A 12,912-nucleotide genomic window follows, 5' to 3' on the forward strand; every position below is an offset into this window, starting at 1 on the left:
CTCAGCACATTCTAGAGTGTGAGCTATCCATACTCCACAGGGCAGACACACCTGCCTTGTTCGCACTGTACCCTGGATGCCTGGCAGGGACCAGGCACATAGTAGGTGCTCAATGATTGCACAGATCAGTGCTCATTCACTCGCTCCATACCTCTTCTTCCCCTGATGTGCCCAGCACTGGGCTGTGCACACAGTGGGGCTGGAAGACAAATGAGACAGCTCTGTTCTCCAGGGGTTCACATCCTGGGAGAGGTTCCTGGGAGGGCTCAGAGGACGAAGAGGGCACATCCAGAGGTAGGGAGCAGGGAGCTTCCATTTGGGCAGAGCCTGGAAAGAGGGGTGAGATCTCTGCAGGTGGAGAGGGATGGAGAGGGCTGTCCAGGTGGAGGGAACAGGCCTGGAGCCTTGGAATGATCGTGGAACAGTTAGGATAGGGGACATCACAGTGAGGCAGAGGGAGTTAAGGCTAAGAGTTGGGACCTGAGCAGAGGGGCCTTGAATGCCAAGCTAAGAGATCTGGAATAAATTTGACTGGTAATAGGGAACCACTGAAGGTTTTGAGCAAGGGAATTACCTGATTAGAGCTAGAGTTCAGAAAATGGAGCCTTGGCAGATAGACTGGAAGTGGGAGGGACCAGATAAGAGGCATTTGCTATAATCTGCGTATGATGTAACCAGGGTCTAGTGGGGAGTAGTGGCTGTAGGCTGGTAAGGAAGGGAAGATATCAGAGGCACTTCACAGACATGGAGCATGACTGAAGGGGCACTGGCGAAAGGATCCAAGGTGATCCTGAAGGTTGAGGTGGGGTGATCAGTGTGACCTCAAAGGACAGGCCATCAGGAGCACTGGAATTGGGAGGAGAACATGACCCTGGGCAGGGTGCAGGGCCCCCGCAGCGCTCGCCACTGTCATTGGCCCATTGGTTGGCAGTTGATGGTGTCACTCTCAATAACCACTCTGCAACCTTGAGTGGAGGAAGGGGTTCAGAGCTTTTTTATGCACAACGCTCTGACTCCCAAAGCCGGGGCGTGGGGAACCATCTGCCTGTGGCAATAGAGGTCATAGGTCCTCTGGTCTCCACACCCAGTGTCAGACACAGTGAGATACTGGGCTCCCCAGCGCTCGGGAACCAAAGGAGCTTTGGGGAAAGGATGTACTTGAGGAGACCTAAACCACATCCCCCTCCACTATAATGAGGAGCCCAGTCCTTCGGTCCTGGCAGCCATCTTTCAGCCAGTCTCCTCCAATAAGAACATGGTTGTCCCTGTCACTCCATGTATTTGGTCCCCCAAATGCCCTGGCTCCTCTCTGTACCCTGTGTCCTCCAACTGGCCTCATTGTTCCCCCTCATGTCCCTCCTGCCCTGCTTCTGGGCATGCTCTCAGGGATGCTTGGGAAGCAGCCCCTCCTGCTGGGGAGAAAAGGGGGTGATGGGCAGAGAGCAAGGATGCCTGACTCCTGTCTTATCCCAGGTGCCTTAGAGATGAGGCAGAACCTTGGACCTGCTTACCAGCCAGGCGAGCCCGCTGGTGGGGCAGGCGGTGTCTGGGGTAGCTCAGCTGCTCTTGGTGTTGGCCTCTGCCTCTGCCCTGTTCCTCTCTCTCTGGGTGGTACTGGCCCAGCTTCTCCATTCATTCCTCAAACATTCATTGATGCTGACTCGATGCCAGGCATGGTGCCAAAAACCAGGAAGGCAAAGATGAATGAGACCCATTGCCTGACCTGGGGGAGCTCACAGGGAAGAGAACCAATCACAGATGGTCCTGTGGTACGAGAGCGCTGATGGAAGGAGGAGGACAGGGTCCTAGGGAAGCCTGGAGGAGAGCACTCACTCAGCCGTGGGTAGGCTGGAAGACTTCCCAGAGGAGGTGACATCTGGGTCACAGAGGATGAATAGGAGTTGGCTAGGCAGAAAAGCAAGGCTGTGGGTGGAAGGGGGGGTGGGAAGGATTATCCAGGGGCAGGGATGCCAGCTGATTTCTGGGAATTTCAAGTCTCCATTTAGGAGTGATGGGAGCATGAGTATGCAACCACAGTCAGAGAAGATTTTAGCCCTGAGGGCACGCTCCCCCTGTCTCCTCCCTTTGATCACTTCTTACAAACCCTTGGCTCATCCTAGGTCAAGGGTGTCCTGCTTGGGTGCATCAGGCACAAACTGATGTCTAGATCAGCAGGGTCCTCCAGGTTGGAGACCAAAGGCAGGGGGTCATGTTTATTGCCCAGAGTTTCAGCCTGAAGCTGCTGGAAAACTCAATTGGGACCATCGGAGATCCCTGGACCTCACCCTGGGCCCAAAGAGGGGCCTCTGGGAGTTCCCCATCACTCTTTCCTTCCCACCCAGACTCAGCAAATGGGGTTGGAAGGAACCTGTTTCTGCCAAGATGGCCTCCAGGAGCTAGAGTAGAATTGAAAAGCTGAAAACCCTGAAATGTAGGGATGACCTGCATGATGTACAATCTCCTGACTTGACTGGCAAGGTCCACATCCCCCTTGTGGCCCTCTGCCCCCTCGTGGGTGACCCCACACCCCACAACTACATGCCTCTTCCATCAGCCTAGGCCTCTCCCAGCCCTACTACATCCCACAGGGCCTCTCCTCAACTAGTCCAGCCCTGGGGGAATCTTCCCCTACACCTGGCAGCTCTAACTTCCTCCCTCCTTGTGGATTTCATCCCCCAACTCTACTGTGAACCTTAGAGGGCGGGAATGGAGATGATGGAGTGCCCTGGTTTCCCCCTTCCTAGTGTAGAGTGCAGTCCACTGACACTACTGTCGCAGTGATTCTACCGTGAGTGAGAATGACCAACACTTACTGAACATTCTCTGCATGGCAGGCCCTTGTCGTACACACACTTTACCTGCACTATTTATTCCTCATAGCAACCCCTTGAGGTATGATTTATTACTACCCCTATTTTCCAGATAAAGAAACTGAGGCCCAGAGAGGTTATATAACTTGCCCAAAGCCTTGTGGCAGAGCTGGGATTCAAACCCAGGCTGCCTGCTCCTGACTTTATCCTTTTAACCCAGACACTAGATTGTCTTTCTACGTGGACTGTTGTAGACGTCCTAAATTCCCTGCTGAAAAGTAACAAAGAGTCGCATTTTTATTCATCAATTCATTGACTGACTGATTCATCCAACACATTTATTGAGCACCTACTATGTGATAGGCCCTGGTGGGAACAGAGAGAAGAACAAGGCTCAGCCTCTCTCTTCACAGAGCGGACAGTCAGCTGCTTAAGGTGACTGTGCAGGTGAAAACAGGCTGATTTCAGGAACTATGAGGTGTATCTGGTTCCTCCCAGACTGATGATGATGGCGAGTTGCCCTGGATGAAGCAGCTTCTACCAGAGGCTGATTGTGCGGGTCTGAGGACAGCCCAGGCTGAGGCCATCCTCCAGGGCTCAGGGACAATGCCTAGCCAGGGGGAAAGGCCTGAGTTATTTCCGGGCTGCTGCCCTCCCAGGCGGTATCCGGGCACCTGCAGGAGGGGACCAGACACTGCCAGAAGGCCGAGCACAGCCGGGCACCTCTCACACCCCCTCCCACAGAGACCAGAGCAAGGGAGGCACCAAAGACCCTAAGATGGAGTGGGCTCTGAGGAGGAAGAGACACAGCCGCCAAAGCTCATCTACAATCTATTCAAAAAGAGAAGCCTCCGGAGGGGCCAAAGGGATAGCTGGCGAGGCGAGATCACATGTTAATGTCCTCCCCACTGAAGGCAGCCTTAGCCAGAAGCTGGCAGGCAGGGAGCAGGGCACTGACCTGAAACTCTGAGCCGAGAGCAGCCGAGAGCCAGCGGTGGGAGGCTTCCAGAGGGGAGGCAGTCCTCTGTGTGGGCTCCTTCCCAGAGTCCCGGTCCCCAAATGCCCCTTTCTGGCCTCCTTTGATGCCTGAAATCCCCACCACCAGTATCTCCTTGAAGACAGCACACACACACACACACCCAGCCACAACTCCTCCTTCCAAATTCTGGGATCCGCTCGAGCTGCCTTCTTTTTCTGCCTGATAGAGAGCTGAGAGTTGGGCCAGATGCGGTCTGAATGGGGAATTTTAGATAGAGAGGAGGGGGGGAGTGGCGTCCAAGACATGGGGAGATCTGAGGGGAAGGGGGGCCCTGCATGAGTGGTGGGAGAGGTGCCAGCCTGGGAACCTTCTCCACAGCATGGGCAGAACTAGGCCTTGGATGGGCAGGCATGGGGGTGGGGCTCACATGTCCCCTAAGCAGTAAGTGGCATCTTGGAAAGATCGCCACACGGTGAGTCCAAAGTGCCCAGTGGTTCCGGTCACTGCCATCCTTAGACATTGGACTCACTCTTTTCTTTTTTATAGTTAAATATGCAATATTAATTTTTTACTGAAGTGTAGTTGATTTACAATGTTTCAGGTGTACAGCAAAATGATTCAGTTGTACATATATACGTACGTAGATATATATGTATATCTATCTATCGATAGATATTCTTTTTCAGATTCTTTCCCATTATAGCTTATTACAAGATATTGATCCCTGTGCTATACAGTAGGTCCTCGTTGTTTATCTATTTTATATAGAGTAGTATGTATCTGTTAATCCCAAATTCCTAATTTATCCATCTCCTCTACTTTCCACTTTGGTAATGATTAGTTTTTCTATGTCTGTGAGTCTGTTTCTGTTTTGTAGATAAGTTCATTTGTATCATTTTTTAAAGATTCCACGTATAAGTGATATCATATGATATTCGTCTTTGTCTGACTTACTTCGCTCAGTATGATAATCTCTAGGTCCATCTATGTTACTGCAAATGGCATTATTTCCTTCTTTTTTATGGCTGAGTAATATTCCATAGTATATATGTGCCTCATCTTCTTTATCCATTCATCTGTCGACGGACATTTAGGTTGCTTCCATGTCTTGGCTATTGTAAATAGTGCTGCTATGAACACTGGGGTGAATGTATGTTTCTGAATTAGAGTTTTCACCGTTTCCAGATTATATGCCTAGGAGTGGAATTGCTTAAACTTTAGTTTTAGTTTTTTAAGGGACTTCCGTACTGTTTTTGGCTGCACCAATTTCCATTCCCACCAACAGTGTAGGAGCCTTCCCTTTTCTCCACACCCTCTTTGGACTCACTCTTAGACTTATCAAGAAGTAGACATTCTCGGCCCTCAGTGGGGCACACCGAATGAACCCCCCCAAAGGGGCAAGCACAGCTCTCCCTTGCCGCAGACTCCACCCCTCCCCACTGTGCGGCACACAGGGCCCCTGGAGCCTTCTGAGTTCGTGACCCCTGAGAGGCTAAGCTTCAGGAGAGCTGAGATCTAGTCCCGGTTGTGCCTTAGATAAGCCGTGAGACCTTCCACAAGCCACTGGGCTCAGTGTGGCAAACCTCTGCCTAGCATGTTGTGCAATGGACGGTGGGGGGAAAGGCAGGAAGAGTGCTTAGGGGAAAAAGCAGTGAGGAGTGTGATTTCAGAGTTGGAAAGACAGGGGAGGTGAAATGACATGAATTGGATTTTGATGGATTCCAAGCCAGCAGAGGTCAGCAGCAGCAGGAAAAGGGCTGTTCCTGCTTTTAATCAGACTTGTAAGGACTGCTCACATGGTCCAGGTGGAAAGAGCCCTGGGAGACCCGAGGAGGGAGCCGAGCGGGCGGCCAGTAGAGCGAGCAGCGAGGCCCATCCACCTGAGCGCGCCTGGCAGCTGGGGCCGAGAGCTCCCTCGCACGTGCTGGGTAATTAATAAACAGAGGAGCAGGGGAGGGGGACGACGGCTCGGAGAAAGGATTTAATTAGCAACGCCTTCAGGAGAGAAAATTAAATTACAGGAAACAATGGTGGGACTCCGAGGAACACGAAACCCCTAAACCGATTCCGCAGACCCGACCCTTGCGCGGGCCCGGGCCGCAATTCCACAGCCGGGGCCTCACCCCGTGGGATCAGGGCCGCGCGGGGCGGGGTCTCAGCCGGGTTGGCTGCGCCTCCCCGTCGCCCTGGGCATGCCTGGGACTCGCCAGGGCCCGCTGCCGTGGCTCGGCTCCGCCGGAAGGGGGCGCCCGCGCTCCGCAGGCCAAGGTGGGGCGCAGGAGAGGACCTCAGGCGAATCAAGCCCGGGTCTGGAGGGGCTGCTCGGTGTCTTGCCTCGAGGAACCACAAAGGGCTTCAAGGGGCCAAGGGCGAGATCTAGGCCCAGACTCATGCTGCTTCTAGTGGTCTGATTCATCTACTCGTCAGAAAAGTGGGAAGAACCAGCCTGATCCAGAGAAACGAGGCCAGGCAGTGCGAGGACAGGGCAACCTTGACCACACCCCGGCTCCTCCCCCGTGCATCACCTCCTGGGAGGTTCTTGGCGTTCACGACCTCGCTCTCATCCCTGCCGCCTCTCCGCAGGCACTACTGTGGCCTGGTGTCCCTCTACCCCACTCCCCCTCCTCCCCACAACCTGGTAGTATTTTTACCAGTATAAACAATAGCAACCATTCTTGAGCTCTCGCTAGATCCAAGCCTTCTGGTGAGTACTTGGCCTAGGGGAAATCACTGAATCATGACCACAGCCCAGATCTGCAGAAGAGGAAACTGGAGCTCAGAGAAGCCAAGGAAGTCACCCATGAACACACAGCTGTTAAGTGATAACGCTGACATCATACCCCATTGGTCTCTAAGCACTAGTCCAGCAGGGGAGCTCCCTTTTTGATCCCCAGTCCCTAGTACGGAGCTTCTCTCATATTAGGCACTCAGTAAGGATTTGTTGAATGAAGGGCAGGTGTCTCCTTGTTTGTCAGAGGGGGCGCTAACAGCTGAGAGGCTGTGAGGCTGAAATGAGATGGCATGTGTAAATACCTGGCACCGCACTTGGACCACTGTGAGCGTCTAGTAAAAGCTGGTGCCAGTGCTTCTCGAACTTGACAGTGTGCAGGAATCACCCGGGAACCTGGTAAAAATGCAGATTCACAATCAGCTAGTCCTCTGATTCTGCATTTCTAACAAGCTCCAGGGGATGGCGATGCTAAGATCACACTGCACAGTGCAGGGCTAGTCCCTTCTCCTCGGCCCCAGCCCTAAACCCAAGCCACGATGGGGAGCCATTGCAGGAGTTCCCAGCTTTGTCTGTACATTCGCAGTCCTCTGAGGAGCTTTAATTACTGATGGGGATAGGGAAGGGGAGGTCCTGCCTCCCAGAGAGTCTGACAGAATTGGTCTGGGGTACCGCCTGGGCATCGGGATTTTCAAGGGCTTCCACTATGCAGCCAAGGCTAGACCCGCTGCCTTGGAGGTGCCTGCACAGGGCAGTAACGTGAGCAAGAGGGTCTGAAGAAGTTCACCCCGTACAGGTGTGAGGACAGAATGTGCAGAGACTGGAGGCTGAGTCATCAGCTAGGACTCTGGGCCACGTGTGAGATTAGGATCCTGGCTAGGGTGGGGCCTGCAATCAATAGGGATTCCTCAATAGCTCCCCACCCCCTGGCTGTATAGGCCTAAAGAGGGGTGAGGCCTAGGACAGGCTGGGAGAGCGTGCTTGCCAAGTGTGTGTGCTAAGGAGGGGCTCTGTTTTCGGTGCAGCAGGGTGTGGGAGCTGGGCTGATTGGCTGCTCACTGCCCGTTCAGTACTACGAGAAAGGCTGACCCTGGACGGAGGCCAGCTCAGCTGGCTCCATCCTACCCCCTCGAGCTTTGAACTTCGTGCTTTACCTGCAGCAGCGATCGTATGATTACTGCTTCTTGAGCACCCCTCCCCCTCCCCATGTGGAGCCACTGCAGTAGACACTTTACACCTTATGGCACAGGAACCCTTTAGAGGAGACAGTAATCTAATAAACTTGGAAAGGAGGCCCAGGGAGGGTATGTAACTTGCCAGGATCACACAGAAACCAGATCCAGATCCAAAGCTGTATTTCCATCTCACCATGATGCCTCTACTCAGACTCTTTCCTTTGGCTAAAATGCTGTTCCCCTTTCTCTCAGCTTATCTAAACTCCACCCCACGCCAAGGCTGAGCTCAAAGTTCGACTCGCGTTGTGTTCCTTTCGAGACCTTGGAGAGCTCCTACAACTCTGGTCTGTAGTTGACCTTGGGCACCAGCCACACTACCCTGCCGTTGCTACTCTCCCCGTGAGTCACATCTCCTGGCTCAGCTGTGAGGGCCCCAAGGCGGGAGACCACGTGTGTCTTTCTGTAGGACTTGGGTCTCAGGAACTGTTTGGTGCTGCCAGGGCTGGGCCTCGGGTGAGGCAAGCGAGGTGCCTTCGGTGCAAAATTTAAGGAGGTGCTCAGGCTTGCTTGGGGTCGTGTGAATGCTTCTGCTGGCAGCAGCTGGGGGGAGGCTGAGGAAAGCAGACGCAGGTTCTCTTGTGGGTGAGCCCAGAAGTCCGAAGCTGTCACCAGACAGGATAATCCACTTTCTAGAACTCTCTCCTAGTGTGCTGGGTGTTGAAGTGAACTTATCAACTAATTAATATACTGCACCTCTATCAACACTTCTGTTCTCAACTAGTAGTTTAACATGAAGGACTCTTGCCCTAATCAAAGGATGCTAAAGCCAAAAATTATCAAAACATTAATCTTTGAAATAAAAGTAGAAGTGAGTAGGCCATATCACCTTGCCCAGGCTCACACACCCAACTCTGGATGTACAAGACCTGGTGAGACCCAAATCATCAAAGGGAAGACTAAGTGATGGTCATTGCTACCCTCCCACTAGAACAGAAGCAGGAAACATGTCTGTTTCATTCACCATTTCATACCCTACAACTAGGTCAGCACCTGGGACATAAATGTATTGACAATTTTATGTATTTGTTACTCTGAAGTAACAACGATAATGTCTTGGTCAGGTAAGCTTCAGGAAACATTAAAGCTTTCAGAAGTGGAAATGATCAGGGTTTGAGAATAATATAAATTTTAGGGGGGTAGGGGGAGCGAAAAATCTGAGTAGTGAGGACCACGTTTGAGGATTTTTAAAGGTCCCCAAAGTGGGACCTACCATGGGGCTGACCTGTGCTGTCAGACGCCTGCTCACCTCTGAGTCTGTGGGTCCCAGAATGCTTGTTTCCCTCGATTAAAAAATCAGTGCAACAGAGACATTTATGGCCAGGTACGTGCTCTCCCACGTTTCCCTATGCCCTGCAGTTGGCGGGGCCAGGAGGCCAGTCCTGTCACTGCGGCCCGACCTGATGAGTACAACTGGCAACTCTGGTAGCTGACTAGCTAGGGGCTTCGCAGCGTAACTGAGCCTGGAAAATGCTTCAAGAATGCAAGCAGCATAAACTTCCAAATACATCTTGACTAGACAAGCATGGGCTTGAGGCTTTAAAAAAAGGCTTTCACCTTAAAGTTACCCTGGTGCCTCTGGCCTGCTGGATCTCCGGGACCATCAGTGAAAGCACGCTCTCTAAACCAGGCCTGGGACTGCCCTGTCAGCTGTGGGCATCCTGGGCTGTCGGTTTTGGTGGTTCACTGCCCTTCCTCCGTGTGTTTTGCTTAAGTGAACACACACCTGCGTTTCCCGAGCAGCCCAGTGACAGGCGAGAAGCCTTGCTGGAGAACAGAGGGGAGTCAGAATTAATCATTCTCTAGGGGGACCACCTGACCTCCAGAACCAGACTTTCCTGCATTTGTTAAATAGGATGCAGGGCCTACTGAAGGTGCAGTTTTTTATTTGTAGGTATCTTTAAGCTTCTTCTCTTCCCCTGACTCTGGGGCGACTTATGAATTTGTATCAGGGGTGAGCAGAAGAGATGGTGATTTCAGCCCAGCTCTCTGGAGGGGTATTATGGTTTTACTATCTGCGAGTGGGAGCAGGTCTGGGTTTTTCGGCCAGGGCTCAGGAGCTGCCATGCTCTCGGCCCCAGACGGAGGACAGGCTCCAAGCCAAGCGCTCCCATCTGCCCAGCCAGAGGCCAAAGGCTTGTGGGTGCCCCTGGAGAACAGAGGACCTGGCCCACCTCTGTTATACAGACACTTACCAGAATTAGAAAGCAGTCCTCCAAGGCCCCTGCAATTCCTGAGATAAAGTGAGGCTTTAGGAAGATTAAAGGCAGCTATTTTTACTCTCATGCTCTCAAGCCACTCTGAAGGCCTTGCTCCAAACGCTCATCATTCAACCTGACTTGGGCCCTCACGCGGGCTGGCCTCGGGATCCTACTTTCAGTTTTTATTCCCTTTCATTTCCTAACAGCTTCCACCCACTCACTGTTACTCCACAGGCTTTTCTCTTTCTTTCTCGTCTCCTCCAGATGCTGTAATGTGAGGCAGGAACCACACAGACTGTTCTTTCAAGCAATTCTCTCATGCCTTGCATAACCATCCTTCAGAAAGAGAAACAGATAGGAAAGCCACGTGTCATAAGAACGAAGAGAGGAAAAAGCCGAAGTGGTCACAGGAGTCCATGGACCCACAGAATATCTCCTTCCAGGAAACCAGTCAAAGGCTGGGTTGAGATTTGCTCTCTTCCCATTAGTTGTCAGTGTGATTTCAGTAGAAAATACTGTTAATTATTCCAAGCAAATGACAACCCTTAAGGGGTGGAAGGCCATCACTTGAATTCCATTGCTGGGCTTTTGTGCAGGAAGGCTGCCTTGCTCTGTGGAGCAATTTCCAAGTACTTTAGAGACATCATTTTTTTGTACTTCACCATAATCCCAGGATGTCAAGTGGACGGCAAGGACTACTCCCCTTGTCTTATAATAAAGGGAACTGAGATAAAGCTGCTTTCTGCTGCCTCTTTCCCTCCAGCCACTCTGCTCGTCTGTGTCGCCCAGGCAGACCTCTTCTCATCTCTTACCTCGCTCCCGGTGGGGATGAAAGATGATACCCGGAGCCTGGGACCAGAATAAAGTCCTTACAAAGTACCACCACATCTACATGGTCTATGACTATTTACCATTAAAATAATGTTAAACCAACCTAAGAGCCTCTTTAGAAAACACGCAGAAACATCCTCTCTGCCAAAAAGGAAGCTTCCTAGCACGGTGCACAGAGCAGAGCTGAGGCAGCATCACACAGATTCCGGGGAGGCAAAGGGAGTGGGGCCAAGAGAAGAATATTAAAAGGTTATGGGGAGAGAAATCTGGACCAAGATAAAAGCAAGCTGACATATTCTCTAAAATATAAAAACCCATTATGTCCTTCATTTCAGATGAAAGAGCTATTGGCAGATGACTGACTAGGAAAGGACATAATTTGATTTAATCCCCAATTATTCTCCTTTGGGGCGAATGAGTCTTCATTCGAGGGCAGTCTCTTATCTGGCAATTAGTCAATCCATGTTAGCTGCAACTAGGTAATCAAAATCAATGCAGGCTGGCAAAATGCTTCTCCTAGAGTCACATATAATAAGTTTAAAATCTGACAGAACACCTTAAGATCAACTAACCAGAGCACTAGGAACCTACTTTGTAGGCACCCAGGGTTTTCTTTAAAATTTAATTGATTACCGACAGTCTCCGACTTAGGATTTTTCGACTTTATGATGGTGCGAAAGAGAGAGGCATTCTGCAGAAACCCTACTTCAAATTCTGAGTTTTGATCTCTTCCCCGGCCTAGTGATGTGCAGTAGGATCCTCTCGTGATGCTGGGCAGCCCCCAGTCAGCCACGCGATCACGAAGGTCAACAACCGATATACTTACCGCCATTCTGTACTCAGACAACCGTTCTGTTTTCACTTTCAGTACAGCAGTCAACAAATTACATGACCTATCCAACACATCATTATATAATAGGCTTTGTGTGAGATGATCTTGCCCAACTGTAGGCTAATGTAAGTGTTCTGGGCAAGTTTAAGGTTGGTTGGGCTAAGCTATGATGTTCGGTAGGTCAGGTGTACCACATGCATTTTTGACTTAGGATATTTTCAACTTATGATGGGCTTATCAGGATGTAACTCTACTGTAAAATGAGGAAGATCTGTAATTTTAAGCCTCACCTGTAACACAGATAGAGATCTTACAAATGGCTAGAGTTGGGAAGCACCACAGAGAGAACCAGTTTCAATTCTTTATTATTCAACTGAGAGGAGTGATACCTATAGAGGTTCAGTGACTTATCCAAAGTCACCAAGTTAATGAGTGACAGATGTGACAGGTGCATGGAGGTCTTTAGACCCCACCGCACCAGGCTACAATCTGCAATGATGTCATAAAAGACGAGGATTAAACAGACATGTTTGCAACGGGCAGGTATTTCCACGTACAGGAATCATGTCCAAGGGCCAGGGACGACAATAACAGTGCTCTCCTAAGCCTTGCAGGATCCACTCTGTGGCTCTCGCGTCTCTAGATTCCATCTCTTATGGGAGGGCGGTTCTCTATTTCAGGAGGGGCCTCTTCTAGCCATCTTTACTCATTTTTGTTCGTTTTAGTGGTCTTACAGCCATCTTTTAAAAAGTTACTTAGAAAATTGTGTAGAACAGAAATAATGCTGTAAGAATTAGACTATGGCAACCCTACAGGCCTTTAAATGATGATAAGCTTTTTATTTTCCCAGTGACTTAAAAACCCCAGGAGGGGTGTCCTGACTGGCCTCGGAGAGCAGGGAAGACTACACATCTCCCTGTTGAGACTCTGTAGGTGAACCTTGATGAGGAGCAGAGCCTTAGGAATCAACTCGGAGAAGCATGAAGGAAAAGCCTTGGAGATGAACTTGCTAAGGACCTCTCTGTGGTAGAAAGAACTTCACTTGATATGGCTTTAGTTTATCCCAGGAGACAACTGTAGTGCTTCTGTCACTTAAAAATTCTGTTTGTGAAAGTGTCGTTATCAGATGGAAGAAATCATTGGATTGTATTCTCCTCTCTCTCCTCCCAACCTACCCAATATAAACCTCCGTGACTCTAGGGAAAGTTGGACTATCCATTTGCCTTAAGAGTGCCTGCATCTCCTTTAAGTTCACACTGGTGAGAGTCTGAACAATGAATTTCCACAAGTTCAGTAACT

General features: G+C 50.7%; 1 protein-coding gene across 3 annotated transcripts in view; it reads right to left on the bottom strand.

Moving 5' to 3' along the window:
• The window catches only part of TMEM63C (transmembrane protein 63C), a 452,188-nt gene extending 439,300 nt beyond the window's left edge, over positions 1 to 12,888 (bottom strand). For all 3 annotated transcript variants that reach the window (XM_082384692.1, XM_082384691.1, XM_082384690.1), the window contains exon 1: positions 10,885 to 12,888. In XM_082384692.1, the coding sequence (XP_082240818.1) occupies positions 10,885 to 11,111 (227 nt within the window). In that variant the 5' untranslated portion in view covers positions 11,112 to 12,888. The remainder of the gene's footprint in view (positions 1 to 10,884) is intronic.
• Positions 12,889 to 12,912: the final 24 nt, after the last annotated feature.

Source organism: Balaenoptera borealis, assembly GCF_965194805.1.
Source record: "Balaenoptera borealis genome assembly, chromosome: 3".
In the NCBI taxonomy this organism is placed as follows: Eukaryota; Metazoa; Chordata; class Mammalia; order Artiodactyla; family Balaenopteridae; genus Balaenoptera; species Balaenoptera borealis.